Source organism: Salvelinus fontinalis, chromosome 20 (genome assembly GCF_029448725.1).
Source record: "Salvelinus fontinalis isolate EN_2023a chromosome 20, ASM2944872v1, whole genome shotgun sequence".
Lineage (NCBI taxonomy): Eukaryota > Metazoa > Chordata > Actinopteri > Salmoniformes > Salmonidae > Salvelinus > Salvelinus fontinalis.
The window spans coordinates 20,173,326-20,192,579 of NC_074684.1; the positions used below are offsets into that span (position 1 = coordinate 20,173,326).

Sequence of the window (19,254 nt, forward strand, 5' to 3'; positions counted from 1 at the left end):
TCTTTGCTTTTAAAACCCCTTCACAAATCCCACTGCAGTCTCATATAAAGTACCTCTGCTTCTGACACCCAACTCTGCAACCATGACCACTTTCGATGAAATCCTAGAGGAGGCAGGGAATTTTGGTCGTTGCCAAAAGCGCATTTTTGCTCTGCTATGTCTGGTGTCGTTGCCTTTTTCTGGGGTCTATGTGGGCATTGTGTTCCAGGGGTTCACCCCAGAGCATTGGTGCCGGGACTCAGGAGTGAGTCAGATCCGGCAGAGCTGTGGCTGGAACCTGATGGACGCCAGAAAGATCACGGTCCCTCTGGTCAACACCTCAGGAGTGCTGGTCCACAGTCAGTGTGAGCAGTATGACCTGGACTGGAACAATACGGGTCTGACCTGTGACAACCCAGAGTCTGATCTCACCGACGCACACCGCAGCAAAGCTCCCATGACCTCCTGCAAGGAAGGCTGGGAGTATGACTACGAAGGCAGGCAGTCCTTTGTGACCGAGGTGAGAACTTTCTCTTTTTTTATTAGACAATAACTTGTATTGTATGTAACACTAAACAATTGTTCTGTAACACTAAACAAGTTCATGTTTTAAGACATTAAAGGGATACTTTGGGATTTTGTCAAAGAGACCCTTTATTTACTTCCCCAGGGTCAGATTAACTTGTGCATATCATTTTTAATGTCTCTGCGTGCAGTTTGAAGGAAGTTGCTAACAAGCACTAGCACAATTGCTAACTAGCTTTAGCGCAATACCTGGAAGTCTATGGGTATCTGCTAGCGGGTATCTGCTAGCACGCTAGCAGATACCCATATACTTTCAGTCATTGTGCTAACGCTAGTTAGCAATTGCTCGCAAAACTGTCTCTAACTTCATTCTTACTGGATACAGAGACATAAAAATAGTATTCACAAGTTCATCTGACTCTGAGGAAGTAGATAAAGGTCCTCATTGCCAAAATCCCAAAGTATCCCTATATTATGGCAGTGAATTATAAGGTATTTCTTCATTTCAGTTTGACTTGGTATGTAATGATGCCTGGGTGGTGGACATGTACCAGGCTACACTGAATGTGGGTTTCCTTGTTGGAAGCATCACTTTTGGATACCTGGCTGACAGGTAAGTTTGGTCCGCAACGCCGACGAAAGATTCTCTTTTCAATATTAGATCCTGTTTTTACATTCTCTTTCTTTCTTCTTGTTTGAAGGTTCGGCAGAAAAATGAGCTTCTTGATGTCCAACCTCTTGAATGGGGTTTCTGGAATACTTGTAGCAGTGGCTCCAAACTATATATCCATGCTTGTATTCCGCACAATCTTTGGCTTTGCTGTCAAGGGAGGCTGGATGTCTGTATATGTGCTTAGTATGAAAAAACATAATTTGTCCCACAAAAGTTTATATATTAACTACATGATCATTTGCAGCAAATTAGTCTATGGTTTAGCAAATAGGAAGTTAGTTTATTTCCTATGCAACTTTCCACCGAGGAGGATGGTCAAATTATGTTTCAGTAATAAATCTTGCTTTACTTAAGGTTACATGCTTTATTGTACAGTATGTCTTACCTGCAGTGTTGGGGAAGCTAGTCTGAAAATAAAATTGACCAAGCTACTGATTGCTTCACACTGGAAGAAGTTAAGCCACAATAGCTAACTTTAAGAAAAATATAGTTGACTTAACTAAAGTTACTTTAAAAAAGTAGTTCACTACATTCAAACTACTTTGTGATATATTATATGTACATTTGAACTGTCATAGACTAAAAATTGCAAGAACAGATCACTCTGGAGTCAGATTTTTACAGTGGCACAGGTGTAATTTAGTCTATTCTAATACAACAACTGTTTCAAGTGAGAATTAGGCAGGCCTAATGCCTAAAAATGTAATTTTCGCACAAAAAATAAATAAAATAAAAATATTATTTTTGCACAAAATGTAGTGTAGTTCCAGCAGTTACTTTTGCCATGTAGCGGTGTAGCTAACTACTGAAAACACTACCTAGATTTCAAACTACCACTAAGCTACTGCAAAATGTAGTTAAATTACTAGTTGAACTACATGTAGTTCACTACTCCCTAACACTGCTGTCCTGTCTCCTCAGTCACTGAGCTAGTGGGAGTTGAGTACAGGAGGATGGTGGGAGTGCTTTTACAGATGTTCTTCAGTGTTGGCCTTCTCATTTTGACCCTCATTGCCTACCTCATCACTGACTGGCGCTGGCTACAGGTGGCCTTCGCTGTTCCTTACTTCATATTTCTATCCTACTTCTGGTAAGACCCGTGATCACCTCAGATATTGTACAGGCCTGTTGTAGGATCACCATGTCCAATGCCCTTCTACACTGAATGTCTGCATGGTTCTAAAAACCTCATGTTGCGTCTCACATTTTGGCTTCCAGGTTGATCCCAGAGTCTCCAAGATGGCTTCTTTCTCAGAACAACTCAACCAAAGCTAAGGAGATCACTGAGGCAATAGCGAAGGAAAACAAGAAAACCCTCTACAAGAACATTGAGGTAAGAAATGTTTCAGGACATTCATCATTTAAAAGGCACTGCTAAACTAGATTTGATGATAGCTTCCATAGCCTAACATGTCTTACAGACGCTGAGAGACGACAATGCACAGACCTCAACTGCCTCTTTCCTGGATCTGGTCAGAACTCCAAACATGAGAAAACACACCTTCATCCTCATGTTCAACTGGTAAAACCCATGCTGCAAACAATAGCTAGACATCTATTGACCAATGTTTTAGGCTAAAATTACAACAGCACAAAAGCTATATGTAACGTGGGAGATTATACCATAAATAACCTTTCCTGTAGCCAATACTACTCCAACTTTTTTATACGCGAGGTTCTCGGGACTAAACTAAACATACAGGTTCTTTAACAGCAGGGGTGGAGCATTTGAATAAACAGGCCAGGTAGAATGCAACATTAGATGTTATTCACTATAGGACCAACAGAAAGCTTAGACTGGGACATCTTCAGTGCCTAGCATTCTCTGTGCAGAATCTGCTGACCAACAAATCATTTAGTCACTGTATATCATCATCACAATAATCATCATCACCAGTATTCAATGATCAAGGTTTCGCTTCAGAATGTTCTGTTTAACTCTGGGCAACATACAATACATCATACATACCAACAAGCTTGGAGAACATACCAAGGGAGAAGGAGAGTGGCACCAATTGAAACAGGCACTCTTGCCATAGAACCTTTACTCCCGATTAAACTTGTCTTCCAACGGAATGCCAGACTTTACAATTTTTTGTGGATCCCCTGAAACATCTTCTTCAGTGGAGTTTAATGGCGGTTGGCATCCAATATGTTGCATTACCGCCCCCAATTCAACTATAGTATAAATCCATTACACTTTGTGATAAAAAATGAGAAAAGGAGGAAATAAAATAAAGATACAAATATATTTTGAATTATCCTACCAACTAACCTTTACTCATTCAAACCAATCACCTTATTCCACTAATTTAACCCTCTCTGATCTTACTCAAGGCCAATGGTGAGACAGGACAGGACACTACCACTCAACACACCCTGTAACACTTCTGAAGTCATATCTTATACCCCCAAGTACTTCTCTGCAGTGGCGACCACATCTATTTTCTGTGACTTACGTTTCATCTCTGCTGTTCAGTTGATAAGCATTGCTATGAACGCTAAGAAGCCAACTTTACTGAAACATATATCAATCATTGGCCTTTCCCTCTGTTCTGGCACATATCTACTATTCATAGAGATCCTCAGAATATCCCCTGAAACAAGGGAAAAGCTCAGCTTTTATACAAAATGCCACACCCTTAATTAGAAGGAGGTGCATCTGTGATTGGCAGAGGCAAGAGGGTGTGTTCAAGAACCACAAATAACTTCAACCCGTTACATATACATTTATGACAGGGTCCCTTTCTCTATTCCTGGCCTAATTGGATGTTGTATCATCATCTTCACAGGTTCACTAGTGCTATTGTCTACCAGGGTCTTATCATGCGTGTGGGAATCGCAGGAGGAAACGTCTACATTGACTTCCTGATCTCTGGCCTGGTAGAGTTCCCTGCTGCCTTCCTAATCCTCTTCACCATCGATCGTATTGGACGTCGTCTTCCCTTTGCCACGGCCAACATTGTAGCTGGAGTATCCTGCTTCATCACTGCTATTATCCCAGATAGTAAGTGTGCAATATCTTAAAGAAAACTTGTTAGAAAATGGTAGTATCCCGTCTTATTTAATGTGCATAGTACATACAGTACAGTAATGTCTCTCTCTCCTGCAGGTCACTTCTGGGTCAAAACAATTGTGGCCTGCATTGGCCGGTTGGGCATCACCATGGCATTTGAGATGGTGGTGTTTGTGAACACTGAATTATACCCCACCTTTGTCAGGTAAAGTTTACCAGGTGGGAACATCTCAAAATTGAGAACTAATAACAAAGCAGGGAAAAAATTATGGAAAAATACTACAACTGTCTCTTCCCTCAGGAACCTGGGTGTGTCAGTCTGCTCTACTCTGTGTGACATCGGAGGCATCGTGGCCCCGTTCCTGCTCTACAGACTGGCTACCATCTGGCTGGAGCTGCCACTCATCATATTTGGTACATGATGATTAAAACACTAATTAACCTGTTATAAGATGCTTATTCACCGGAGACCATTTCTGTCTGACACTCAATGTGGTAATATGTTTTGTTGTACCCCACAGGGGCGATAGCGTGCGTAGCTGGAGGTTTAGTCTTGCTGTTGCCTGAAACCAGAGGTGTAAGACTACCTGAGACCATCGATGACATTGAGTTCCCAAACAGGTATGATTTTATTTATCACTTCAAACTAAACTAAATTGCACTGTAGTGTGTTAGAGGATTTGTTTGGGGAATATGGATTTATTGTACATATTCCGTTGGCAACAGCCACAAAGAAAACCATCCGAAGAGTCAACAGCTGACAAATCTCTTGCCCACTGACATGACGACCAACAAAGAAACTACAATCGTCTGATCAATCTTGCTCCGCCTCTTCACAAGATTGACAGCATACTGAACTCATATACTGTATTTACGAATATATGTAGCTTAGCCTATATGTTTTTTGCATTTGTTGTTTCTCAACACTAGCTGATGTGAATCTTTTCATGTTTTTGAGGTGCTGGTATTTATATGTATTACTGTACAGGACATCATTTTAGATCATAATAATTATCATAATAATAATTTAGCTGTTAAAATACACATAATGGTGATTTCTATTATTTAAAACAAATATTTCAGTTGGAAATCCCCAAATGATATCCCTTATCATTCCTCCACTAGTTTTATGGTGGAAATTGCCAGAAACGTCATCTCTAGTGTCTTTTGAGAAAATTCTTATTCTAAACTGTCTGTAGTTATCCCAAATGTTAATATACCCCAGTCATGTTAAATATTATACATTTATTTTTGACTGACCTGACAGAAATTAATAAAAAGGTTTCCCATCAAAGATCCCAATGACACACAAGCTCTTACAAAATGTCAGCCTTTGTTCCCTTTTTTTAACATGTGGTCAAACACCATGGTTGTGTACCAGGCTAGAACATAATTGGATTGCTTATCAATTGAATTATTTTATAAACAAAAACAATGAACCTTGCAATTTCGGAAGAAATCACTGAGGACAGGTATTTAATTTGTACTTTCAAGTCTTAATAAAACTACAATCAGGGCTCAAATGATCCATTCCTCGAGTTTATGTATGTATAGCAGAGGGTTAAGAATTAATCTTTATCTGACTGTTAATCCAATCCGTAAACTTCGATACTCTGACGTACACCCCTGGCTTCATGGCATTAGCACAGCCCAGACCCCAAGATGTCACTCCCTGGAGAACAAAGGTGTTCTGAGCATGGCACACCAAAGGGCCGCCACTGTCCCCCTGGAAGAAATCAAAAACATCATCACCAACATCATCATCATCATCACTCCAATGCAGTTAACGTTAAACTCATTGTGGAAACTGCAGTATACAACCAACCACACAGTCCTTACTGAAATTGAATGATTACTAGTTGTTGCTGAGCATGTACACTATAGGTCAAAAGTTTTAGAACACCCCCATTTTTCCATTTTTTTTAAATTTAAGCAGTTCAAGTCCAGTGAATAACCTGAAATGGTACAAAGGGTAAGCGGTAAACTGCCAGAGGTTAAAAATAAAAGTTTCAGTTACCAAAAACTGAAAAATAATGTAAATTTCAGAGTTATAAAAAAAAAATGCATTTTTCAGGGAACATTAATGGGTTAACAACTTACAGCTGTTCTGCAGCAATGGAAGTAAATTCAGCCTTGAAATTTGATGCTAACAATTCCTACAGGTGTCACAACTTTTGTTGATTAATTAGAATCCCTCTGTCTGTATAAAAGCAGTGTTGGAACAGACTGTTACTACACCCTCTTAAGCATTATTTGGACAGTATTATACTGCAGGAAGTAGTATATTGCTATCATAATGGTGAGAAAAAGGCAATTGAAGGAAGACAGACAACTATAACCCTTAAAAGTGTAGGTCTTTCCTTTAGAGAAATTGCAAAGAAAGCCAAGGTGTCAGTGAGTACAGTTTCCTACACCATCAAACTGGAAACTGACAGGAAGAGGTCTGGCAGACAAAGCCACAACAGAATCAGAAGACAAGTTTCTGAGAGTCAAAAGCTTGCGTGATAGGCGGCTCACAAGACAACAGCTTTAAGCACCGCTTAACACTGGTCGAAGCAAGTCTTAGTTTCAACTGTGAAGCGAAGACTTTGAGCTGCAGGTTTGACAGGTCGAGTGGCAGTAAGAAAGCCATTGCTAAGATGGCAAAATAAGAAAAAGAGGCTTGCCTGGGCCATGAAGCATTGCCAGTGGACTACTGAAGACTGGAAGAAGGTCTTATTGTAACTATCATGTTTTAAGGTATGACCCAGGTGCAGACAGTGTTGAAGAAACAAAAGTGTATTCCTCAATCAGGGGCAGGCAAACGACAGGTCAAAGCAAGCAGGGGTCAATAATCCGGAGAGGGTGTAAGGTACAGGACAGCAGGCGGGCTCAGGGTCAGGTCAGGCAGAGGTCGGTAATCCAGAGTAGTGGGGCAAAGGTACAGGACGACAGGCAGGCAGAACGGTCAGAACCTGGAAACTAGAAAACAGGAGCAAGGAACAGGCGGGAGCAGGGAAACAAAATGATGGTAGGTTTTACGAACAAAACGAACTGGCAACAGACAAACAGAGAACACAGGTATAAATACACAGGGGATAATGGGGAAGATGGGCGACACCTGGAGGGAGGTGGAGACAAGCACAAAGACAGGTGAAACTGATCAGGGCGTAACAGTAACAGCCTTGAGACGGCAAACGCTGGGAAATGGGAAGCAAGTACAGGGTGAGGGTTTAATAAAAAATAAACATGAAACTAAACAAAAACAGCGTCTGGACAAGAGAAACAACACAACATCAATGCAGATACGGGAATGAAACTGAGGAAGTGACAGATATCGGGGAGGCAATCAATGACGTGATGGAGTCCAGATGAGTCCGATGAAGGGCTGGTGCGCGTAACGATGGTGACAGGTGTGCATAATAATGAGCAGCCTGGCGACCTTGAGCGCCAGAGAAGGGGAGCGGGAACAGACGTGACACTTATGGGCCGATGAATCAAAATGACCTCTTCAGTTCATTACGCAGGGTTTTTGTACGCCGTCGAGTAGGCGAAAGGATGGTTTCTCAGTGTGTGACATCAACTGTCAAACATGGAGGAGGAAGCGTGATGGTCTGGGGCTCTTTTGCTGGATCCAGAGTCGGCGACTTGCACAGAGTGAGTGGCACCCTGAACCAAAAAGGCTACCACAGCATTTAGGCAACGCCATGCAATACCCTCTGGTGTACGCGTAGTTGGTCAGGGGTTCACCCTACAGCAAGATAATGACCCAGAACATACCTCCAGGCTATGGGGTTCATCATACAGCAAGATAATGACCCAGAACATACCTCCAGGCTATGGGGTTCATCATACAGCAAGATAATGACCCAGAACATACCTCTGGGCTATGGGGTTCACCCTATAGCAAGATAATGACCCAGAACATACCTCTGGGCTATGGGGTTCATCATACAGCAAGATAATGACCCAGAACATACCTCCAGGCTATGGGGTTCATCCTACAGGTAGATAACGACCCAGAACATACCTCCAGGCTATGGGGTTCATCATACAGCAAGATAATGACCCAGAACATACCTCTGGGCTATGGGGTTCACCCTATAGCAAGATAATGACCCAGAACATACCTCTGGGCTATGGGGTTCATCCTACAGAAAGATAATGACCCAGAACATACCTCCAGGCTATGGGGTTCATCATACAGCAAGATAATGACCCAGAACATACCTCTGGGCTATGGGGTTCACCCTACAGCAAGATAATGACCCAGAACATACCTCTGGGCTATGGGGTTCACCCTACAGCAAGATAATGACCCAGAACATACCTCCAGGCTATGGGGTTCATCCTACAGCAAGATAATGACCCAGAACATACCTCTGGGCTATGGGGTTCACCCTACAGCAAGATAATGACCCAGAACATACCTCTGGGCTATGGGGTTCATCCTACAGCAAGATAATGACCCAGAACATACCTCTGGGCTATGGGGTTCATCCTACAGCAAGATAATGACCCAGAACATAACTCTGGGCTATGGGGTTCATCCTACAGCAAGATAATGACCCAGAACATACCTCTGGGCTATGGGGTTCATCCTACAGCAAGATAATGACCCAGAACATACCTCTGGGCTATGTCAGAACTACCTTCTAACTACCATCTAAACCCCATTGAGCTGGTTTGGGATGAACTGGGCAGAAGGGTGAAAGCAAAGCAACCTACAAGTGCAACACATTTGTGGGAACTTCTGCAACAGTGTTGGGAAGAACTTTCCGAAAAATATTTCATTTCGATTGTAAAAAGAATGCCACGAGTGTGTTTGGCTGTTATGCCTGCAAAATGTGGCTACTTTGATGAGCCAAAAATGTAGATTACATTTTGTTAAACAAAACAATTCCATTATTTATTTTTTGTCTCCAGTTGTTTATTTGTTCTATGCTTCAATTTCAGAATACATTAAGACATTTGTCACGATGTATAAATTATTGGAGACAGGCGCAGGAATACGTAATAGGGGGTTTTAATACTCCACCCAAAAATACAACATGCCATGAAAGGCACCGAGACAAAGCCCAAAACAAACCTGTACAAAAACAAAGGGATGTGACCCAAACAAAAGAGTGAGGTTAATCTTCTAATAAAAACATGGGACGAGACCCATAATAACAATAAACGGGACGAGACCCGTAATAACAAGTGCACAACAATACACCGGACGAGACCCATAATAACGAGTACACAATACACACAGCGCGAAAGCCGAAACAAGAAAGCACAGGTACTCACAAGACCAACGGACATGGGAACAATAACTGACTAGACAATGGTGAACAGAGGACACATATATACAATTACTAATCAGGGGAATTGGAATCAGGTGTGCGTAATGAGACAGTTCAATGATGCCTAGAGGCCGGTGAGGTAGACCTCCGGAACTGGTGCACGGAATGAGCAGCAGTACCGGGGGAATCCGTGACAACATAAAACTGTGTGAATTTCAATAAAACTGGAAAAATTTAGGTGTTCTAAAACTTTTGACTGGTAGTGATATACCTGGCAACTGTCTGCTCCCCCTTCAATGTTCCCAGCACACATCTCATGGTCCTTGATTCTGTTGTTCAGGTAGGCTGGACGATTACACACTTTATTTTCTATAACAGGGAAGCCCGTCTCCTTGAGGAGCCCTTCTCCACCAGTTCCTACAAAGACAAAGATCAATGTTTCATGTCGGAAAATATCAAAACATTATTGGTATATTTGCATCAACAAAGTAATGGAGTCCTGGACAGAAGAATAACTTAATTTTGTATCATGTTATGAGAGCAACCATGAGGGGAAAAAACATGCATGACTCTTGAACCTTGTGTCTCTCCCCATCCTGTCACATAGCACTCTGTTCCAGGTGGTACCACATAATCCTTCTCAGGTAAGCATGCTGGTAAAACCTTGTCATTTATGATTGCAGGGCTGCAAATCAATCACACAAGTCTTTTTACAGCTTCGGACCTCCAAACAGCAAGACAAATATAAAACATTCTATTGTGTTTTTATTAAAGACAATGAAATGGGCTCACTCACCTCTCTAGCTTCAGTAGTGCAATGTCTGTTTCGCCAGGTCCCAGGATCAGTTTCTCCAGTTTACGCTCCTGCTTGGACAGTTCATTTGCTCCCTCTGTATGTGTTCCCAATACCACCATGTAGGCAGATGGCCTCTTTGATCTGATATACACACACACACACACACACACACACACACAGACAGATGTACTTGTATGAAATCCATAACTAGGGCCTCGCAGTAAAAATGAATTAACAGTAATGCTGCTTTTCTTCTGTGTAGGAGGCTAACACTCAGCCACTACCAACTTTACCTCTAAACTGCACTGTGCACGCAGCTCCCTTCACACAGATGAAATAGAGAAGCAGAGATTGAGCTTCTTTCTAGTTTTCCCTTAAGAGTTAACACTATCAAAGTTTCGCTCTGCTGTGGGAATTGTGCTCGAATCAACACAATATTAGCCACTTTCAATGTAACATACCGAAGCAAAATGAACTATGCAAAACTAACTGTGCAATATCTTTTATTGTAGGCAAAGCACATTGGCATAGGATTCTATTGCACTGACATGCACGACTCAGTGCCAATTTATGCTTGATCCGACAATGTGGTCGGAGGCTCCACATTGATGGTGTGACTCAATTGCGGAGCGTCCTGAGGCACGCAGATGCCAAATGTATTTTATTTATTTAACCTTTATTTAACTAGGCAAGTCAGTTAAAGGACAAATTCGTATTTACAATGACGGCCTACGACGGAAAAACCCTAACCCGGACGATGCTGGGCCAATTGTGCGCATCCCTATGGGACTCCCAATTACGTCCGGTTGTGATATAGCCTGGAATCAAACCAGGGTCTGTAGTGACGCCTCTAGCACTGAGATGCAGTGCCTTAGACCGCTGCGCCACTCGGGAGCCCTTGATCTCTGTACCACATCGCAGTGGGGCTCCATATAGCTCCACATTGACATGATTGGTTGACAGTACTGTAGGTGGGGGCGGGAGATCCTGCATAAACACAAACTCACTTCCTTGACAACTTCTTTCACAACAGCTCTGCGCTGCTCGGCAAAGCGCAAGGAGTATGAATGCCCTGACTTCTGCTGAGGCCATATCACCGTAAATGCTGTATGGCCAATGCAGACATCGGCTTGACCATACAGACATCGGATTGACCATGCAACACCTGTCAGACCCATAGTATAGTCTACACAGACCGGTACACAATAACCAATCAGATCTGCAGGAGGGCTTTATGCAAATAGCCATTGCCATATATGGATCGGTGCCATTCCCTTTGAATTGGACAGCATGAGCTGTCATGAGCTGACACTTGTTCTGAGATCAAGCGAGAGCTACATGTAGCCACCTGTTCACATTTGTTCATACTATTTGCTAGTTAGTGAGTTATTACGCCAGCTAAAGCTAATTTCTAGTCAACAATGGGGGATTGGTTGCTTCCTACAAGAGCACAAAATGTGTGCATTTTTAGCCATCTTTGAAAAGCAAGTCAGGCAAAGAGATTGTTTTATGTCTTAAAGGGGCAGTGTTGTATTTTGAGACAGTCTTGAATAAGATAAGTAGCCAGTAGGCAGAGGGTAGCATCATTTGTCTGATTCTCTGCAATAATGGTATGGGAATAATAAAAAATTGTAAAGTGGTTTCTTGCATCAAACAACACAACATTTTCAGTCACCTTCTTGTCTGAATGATAAGTGGATACACTGGTTAATGTCAAGACCTGCATGTTTTTGTTCTCCCAAAAGTCTGATGGAATGTAGGCCTACATTGAACACCACATATAGGCTGCTACTGTAGGCTGAACGATAGAACAGCTATTTCCATCTTAAAAAGTTATGTGGGCCTCCCGGGTGGCGCAGTGGTCTAGAGCACTGCATCGCAGTGCTAACTGCGCCACCAGAGTCTCTGGGTTCGCCCCCAGGCTCTGTCGCAGCCGGCCGCGACCGGGAGGTCCGTGGGGCGACGCACAATTGGGCTAGCGTCGTCCGGGTAAGGGAGGGTTTGGCCGGTAGGGATTTCCTTGTCTCATCGCGCTCCAGCGACTCCTGTGGCGGGCTGGGCGCAGTGCGTGCTAACCAAGGGGGCCAGGTGCACGGTGTTTCCTCCGACACATTGGTGCGGCTGGCTTCCGGGTTGGAGGCGCGCTGTGTTAAAGAAGCAGTGCGGCTTGGTTGGGTTGTGCTTCGGAGGACGCATGACTTTCGACCTTCGTCTCTCCCGAGCCCGTACGGGAGTTGTAGCGATGAGACAAGATAGTAATTACTAGCGATTGGATACCACGAAAATTGGGGAGAAAAGGGGATAAAAAAATAATAATAATAATAATAAAAATAATAAAAAAAATAAAATAAAAAGTTATGTGATGCATTTTTCACCATTGTTTTTGATGGTAGGCCACTCTGGTAGTTCTACATTATAATCAATAGCAGCAGTAGCCTACTTGGCCACAGTTAAAACTTTAACTTAAAGCAGTTACAGCGTCAGTGTTGCACAGAATTTTCACAATGTTCATGTTTGCACTCAGCAGACATGAAATTTGCTTAGAGCCAAAAATAATTAGAGGAAACATTGGCCACTACTACACATTATGTCCTGGTTGGTATAGGTTTAGTAAGTAGTAAGCCTCATACGGGCACTGATGAGGGCTGCTCTCTCACCTCTCCAGGCAGTGTACAGCAGTGAGGACCCACTGAGGGGCAATCAGAGTTCCTCCACAGAAATGGATGCCAGTGCTGCAGAGGGATGGACAGAAGGGTAAGTGAATAAGTTCTCCGTGAGATATTGTTTTGTCTTATTGTATGTAATTATCAATATGTTAATGAGATTCATGAAAGGGAATGGGATACTATCCTCCATACTTGGTTCTCAGGCTGATCTGCCAGGGCCATGAGTGGGGTTTGGACACACAGCCTCCAACGATGCGACCGAAACACCTCCTGGGCTTTGTAACAGGCTGCCCACATGTCAAGCCAGCTGGAGACCAAAAATACACTTTTATTTGTGAATTCCACAATGTAGACCAGATAGAATGCAGGCAGATATACATACAGTAACCACATACAGTACATCTGGATAAAGCAACTGTGTTAAAACAACAGCCATATGTATAATGATTAACAGAAACTGTCACTCACAGTCAGAGTGCGAATTACACCGTGACATTCGGGGTGGCGGGCAGGGGGGTTATTGGATGCACACTATTTTTTTATGGGTCTATATTAAAGAAGTAATATGAGGTAAAAATGTATTACCTTTTAATGTGGCATGAACACAACCATTCATGATGCTTTAATCTGATTGTCAAACAAATCACTTCAAAAAGATGTGCATGTTCCTCCACTCCAAAATAATAGAAACAGTGCAATACATGTACTGTACACTCACACCATTTGATGAATGGAAATACACATCTGTTTACATAACACCAAAAGTTTTGCCTAATGACATTCAGTTATTGCCATTGAGTAGGCCTATATTAATTAATGCGGCTTGCTGGCAAATGTACTTTTTTGTTAGCCTGAAAAGTTGGGACACCTGAAATGGGGCTGAAACTGTCCCAGGAAAAACTGGATGGTCACCCTAACACACAGGGTCAATTTATTAGACTAGGCTGCAATGTGTAGGCCTATTACTATCCACTTCAAATAGGCCTTTCTGTAGCCAGTGGTAAAAAAAAATCTTGGTGGGTAAACTCTGATTTCCAGTCACGGTGAAACAAAGTAACGCTCCCTATACTTTCACTGCATTTTTCTGAAAAGGTGGTTAAACTGCGTTTAGCTGCATTTACATTCCACTAGGCCTCACCACTGCTGGTAGCCTGCCCCTGCCCCCACATTTATGACAGTGTTATTTGTAATTTTAAGCATTTAACAATTGAATTAGAACACTGAACTTAAATCCAGTACGATTCCTGGATCTTGGAGATCTCAGAAAATGCACTGTAAGTATAACTATGCCTACGTAAAATGTAATTATGTTTTGTCATGAAAACCATTCTCATGGGCACACAAATCCAAAATAATGTAGGCATATGCCATTGCAAAATGTAATGCTTCTAACCAAAATCAAATCAAATGTATTTATATAGCCCTTCTTACATCAGCTGATAGAGTCAACTATAGGCCTACTGTCATTAATGTTGGATGGGTTGGATGCAGATTGGTGTCTAGCTGTAGGCTAGTTGTCTAGTGATATTGGCGACCATCATCAGCTGATCCAGGAATGAAAACAAATATTGATAGAAAATAATAAAGCTAAATAAATGGTCTACTTCTTCTGGACAGGACGGCACAGAGAACACCAATACCCGCAACGAGTGCTCTAAACAGCTGACTGACAAAACCAAACGATAAATCAACGGATAAATCTAATGCATTGGAATAAAGGCATATGCTCTTTTTTTTATCAAGGGCGCATGGCAAACAAATGGCGAAAATCAGCAAGTGCAAAGGAAAATCTATGCATTTACAGGAGCTCAGCAATGGCCAAAATTCAGCCCTACTGAGTGAACAGTGCTGTGGACAGGGAGGTTTGTGCAGCCACGTAGAAATACATGGTTTAAACCATGACAGAGAGGTGAGGGTGTTTGTTTCATTTGTAAGCTTTTATTTTCATATTTACCACTGTAAAACATATTTACCACTGCATTTTAAAAAGGAGAATTGTTACATTAGCATTATTTAGACACCCCCCCAAATGTTGACTTTTGTTCTATTTAGTAGAGCTAATGTCTCATTCAGGGGAGCTGAGCCCCCCATAGCTCCCCCACAATTTGCACCCTGGTCACAGTAGTCCACATACCGCAATCTGGGATTTGGCAGTAGTCCCATTTCTGGTTTCTGTCTGTGGTGTAGCACCATGGTCCATTCACGTCATTGTCAGGGTTTCTACAATTCTAACAGTGAAAAAGGGCGCTGAATAAATATAAGTACATCTTCCCAAATGTCTGTCATATGCAATACTTTTGCAGTATCATCTGACATGATTTAAATATGTCTTATAAGAAGACTTCTTGAACTTACATTGGATTCCATGCCTTTGTCAGGGTGGGATTCAGGGGTGAAGCTGGCGTGCTGATGGGGGCTCTGGGCGCTCCAACTCTGACAGGTGACACCCAACATGGTCATGGAAGTAGGACCCCTGTATGTCCCCCCGTTGCCCACCTTGCAATCTGAAAGCCAGTCAACAGAAAACAATATCAGGGATAACATTTCTACCCTCAACATTGACAATGTAGGATGAATGAATGAATGTTGAACTCAATTCTAATCTAGGTGTTTTCAGTAATTAATTACTTTTTCTTTATGTAGCGGTGTAGCTAACTACTGGAACTACACACACTTATTTTTTGTCTAAAATAAAATGTGGGTAAAGTAAGCAATACTTTCCTTTCTTTTTCGGAATCAGCCCTGCCCAATTCTCACTTGAAACATAGTTTTTGTGTTAAATAGGCTAAATTACACATTCTGGTAGCAAATGAACCTATAGTGAATTGTAGTCTATGGCATTTTAGATTTGCAGTGCCTTCATAAAGTATTCATACCCCTTGACTTCTTCCAGATTTTGTTGTGTTACAGCCTGAATTCAAAATGAATTAAATTGAATTTAAAAAAACGTATATCTCACGCATAAATATATATATCTCACACATAATACCCCATAATGACAAAGTGAAAATATGTTTTGTAACGTCCTGACCAGAGTTCTTATGTGTTTTGCTTGTTTAGTGTTGGTCAGGACGTGAGCTGGGTGGGAATTCTATGTTGTGTGTCTAGTTTGCCTGTTTCTGTGTCCAGCCTAATATGGTTCTCAATCAGAGGCAGCTGTCAATCGTTGTCCCTGATTGAGAATCATATATAGGAGGCTTGTTATGTGTTGGGATTTTGTGGGTGATTGTTTCCTGTCTCTGTGTTTGTGTTCTGCACCAGATAGGACTGTCTCGGCTTTCACGTTTGTTATTTTGTTATTTGTTAATGTTCACCGTTTATCGTCTTATTAAACATGTTGAACAATAACCGCGCTGCATTTTGGTCCTCTCCTTCATCCCAGGAAGAAAGCCGTTACATGTTTTTAGAAATTTTTGCAAATGTATTGAAAATTAAATACAGAAATATCTCATTTACATAAGTATTCACACATCTGAGTTAATACATGTTAGAATCACCTTTGCCAGCAATTACAGCTGTGAGTCTTTCGGGGTAAATCTCTAAGAGCTTTGCACCCCTGGGTTGTACAATATTTGCTCATTATTCTTTTCAAAATGATCTGTCAAATTGGTTGTTGATCATTGCTAGGCAACCATTTTCAAGTCTTACCATAGATTTTCAAGCAGCTTTAAGTCAAAACTATAACTCGGCCACTCAGGAACATTTACTGTCTTTTTGGTTACCAACTCCAGTGTAGATTTGGCCTCCTGTTTTAGGTTATTGTCCTGCTGAACCAAGTTTTCCACTAGGATTTTGCCTTTGCTTAGCTCCATTCCGTTTATTTTTTTTTATCCCCAGTACTTAACAATTACAAGCATACCCATAACATGATGCAGCCACCACTATGCTTGAAAATATGGAGAGTGGTACTCAGTAATGTATTCTATTTGATTTGCCCCAAACATAACACTTTATATTCAGGACAAAAAGTGAATTGCCTTGCCAAATATTTTGCAGTATTATTTTAGTGCCTTGTTGCAAACAGGATGCATGTTTTGGGGTATTTTTATTCTGTACAGACCTTCTTTCACTGTCAATTAGGTTAGTTTTGTGGAGTAACAACAATGTTGTTGATCCATCCTCAGTTTTCTCCTATCACAACCATTAAACTCTGTAACTGTTTTAAAGTCATGGTGAAATCCCTGAGCAATGATACACCATCTAAAGTGTAACTTCACCATGCTCAAAGGGGTATTCATTGTCTGCTTTTTATATTTTTACCCATGTACCAATAGGTGACCTTTGCGAGGCATTGGAAAACCTCCCTGGTCTTTGTGGTTGAATCTGTGTTTGAAATTCACTGCTCGACTGAGGGACCTTACAGGTTATTGTATGTGTGTTCAAAAATCATGTTAAACACTATTACTGCACACAGAGTGAGTCCAAGCAACTTATTATGAGACTTGTTAAAGATGCACTATGCAGAAATTTTGCCGGCATTTCCTGGTTGCTAAAATTCTAATAGTTTCAGTTTATGTGACAAAATAAGCGAGTAGTGTAGAGAATCATTGTAGCATCTAAACTGCTGTGAAATATATTTTCCAAAAGCAAAAATATTATATTGTTCAGCTGTTTGAAGCTGGTGTACAAATCCGAAATGTAAGAACGGGAAGCATAGAAATAGCGTGCATAAAACCGATCTACCGCTTCTTAGACTTGCTTTCAATGACAAATCTATACTGTTTGTATCGCCCAAAAAGTTACAAATTGCAGCTTTAAGCACATTGTTACTACTGAACTGATTTAAGGCTTGCCATAACAAAGGGGTTGAATAATTATTGACTCAAGACGTTTCAACTGTTTATTGTTAATTAATTAATGTGGACGCTATCATGGATAATGCTGAATGAATCGTGAATAATGATGAATGAGAAGGTTACAGAGGTGTAAATATCATACCCTCCCCCCCCAAAAATGCTAACCTCTTCTGTTATTGTAATGGTGAGAGGTTAGCATGTCTTGTGGGTAATGATATAAAATGCTAACCTCTTCTGTTATTGTAATGGTGAGAGGTTAGCACGTCTTGGGGGTAATGATATAAAATGCTAACCTCTTCTGTTATTGTAATGGTGAGAGGTTAGCACGTCTTGGGGGTAATGATATAAAATGCTAACCTCTTCTGTTATTGTAATTGTGAGAGGTTAGCATGTCTTGGGGGTAATGATATAAAATGCTAACCTCTTCTGTTATTGTAATGGTGAGAGGTTAGCATGTCTTGGGGGTAATGATATAAAATGCTAACCTCTTCTGTTATTGTAATGGTGAGAGGTTAGCATGTCTTGGGGGTAATGATATAAAATGCTAACCTCTTCTGTTATTGTAATGGTGAGAGGTTAGCACGTCTTGGTGGCATGATACTTGTCTAACTTTCTCGCTCATCATTATTCAGGATTCATTCAGGATTATCTTTTATCATGGTAGCATCCACATTAATGTAGAAGTGTTTATAAACATATTCTATTCTTATTTCCCAGAAAAGTGACTCCAAAACGACACAATATATTTTTTACCATTAATATCTATTGGGCACAAAATAATCCTAAACACAACCAAAACAAACAGCAAATGCATCCAACAAGTTTGTATAGTCACAAGCTTAATGTAGTCATTGCATGCTAGGAATACGGGACCAAATACTTGAAATTTTACTACACACATAAGTGAATACTTTTGGTCCCCAAAAATGGGGGCACTATGTACAAAAAGTGGTGTCATTTCTAAACGGTTCACCTGATATGGATGAAAATACCCTCAAATGATAGCTGACAGTCTGCACTTTAACCTCAGTCATTGTATTATTTCAAATCCAAATTGCTGGAGTACAGAGCCAAAACAACAAAATATGTGTCACCGTCGCAATACTTTTGGAGATCACTGTATATTTTCAAAATAGCTTCCCAAGCACTGATGGAAGGATGGATAGATTACCTCTGCTGTCGTCTGAGGGTGTCGGGGAGGGTTTTGGCTTGGCCTGGTCATGTTTGTCAGGTTTAGGAGTAGGCTTGGGAGCAGTTGGGCATCTTTGCACACTGCAGAACTCCCAACGAACAGAGGGGTCAGTGGTGTAGCACCATGGTGCACGGTCGCCATCAGGGTTCCTACACAGGTTTCTTCTCAAATCGCTGTGAAGCACATATAAAAGACAATGTCCTCAGAGACTGAAGATGACATATTACATTGTTTGGCTTTCAATGACTAGATAGTAGAAGACAGAGATAGAGCTAGAGATATACATTGCCCACTTGACACAGACATCAGTTCAACGTCTAGTTTTGATTTACATTTGATTTACA

The 19,254-nt window shown here is 41.3% G+C and overlaps 2 protein-coding genes across 3 annotated transcripts in view; one reads left to right on the plus strand and one right to left on the minus strand.

Annotated features, from left to right (window-relative positions):
- On the plus strand, positions 1-6,698 carry LOC129817487 (solute carrier family 22 member 2-like). Of its 2 annotated transcripts, none has more exons than XM_055872763.1 (11): positions 1-499; positions 1,014-1,117; positions 1,206-1,360; positions 2,099-2,267; positions 2,396-2,510; positions 2,599-2,699; positions 3,970-4,184; positions 4,290-4,398; positions 4,495-4,607; positions 4,715-4,814; positions 6,629-6,698. In XM_055872763.1, the coding sequence occupies exons 1-11, from the start codon at positions 83-85 to the stop codon at positions 6,696-6,698; spliced, it is 1,668 nt and encodes a 555-aa protein (XP_055728738.1). In that variant the 5' UTR covers positions 1-82. The 2 variants fall into 2 exon arrangements, with proteins under 2 accessions (XP_055728738.1, XP_055728737.1); XM_055872762.1 differs by lacking the exon at positions 6,629-6,698 and adding an exon at positions 4,920-5,118.
- Positions 5,424-19,254, minus strand: part of LOC129817486 (plasminogen-like) — a 25,844-nt gene continuing 12,013 nt past the window's right edge. The window contains exons 11-19 of the mRNA XM_055872761.1: positions 18,890-19,083; positions 15,278-15,426; positions 15,057-15,150; positions 13,115-13,229; positions 12,914-12,988; positions 10,257-10,397; positions 10,039-10,145; positions 9,732-9,877; positions 5,424-5,919 (exon numbers count right to left, since the gene is read on the minus strand). Of these exons, the coding sequence (XP_055728736.1) occupies positions 5,755-5,919; positions 9,732-9,877; positions 10,039-10,145; positions 10,257-10,397; positions 12,914-12,988; positions 13,115-13,229; positions 15,057-15,150; positions 15,278-15,426; positions 18,890-19,083 (1,186 nt within the window). The 3' untranslated portion in view covers positions 5,424-5,754. The remainder of the gene's footprint in view (positions 5,920-9,731; positions 9,878-10,038; positions 10,146-10,256; positions 10,398-12,913; positions 12,989-13,114; positions 13,230-15,056; positions 15,151-15,277; positions 15,427-18,889; positions 19,084-19,254) is intronic.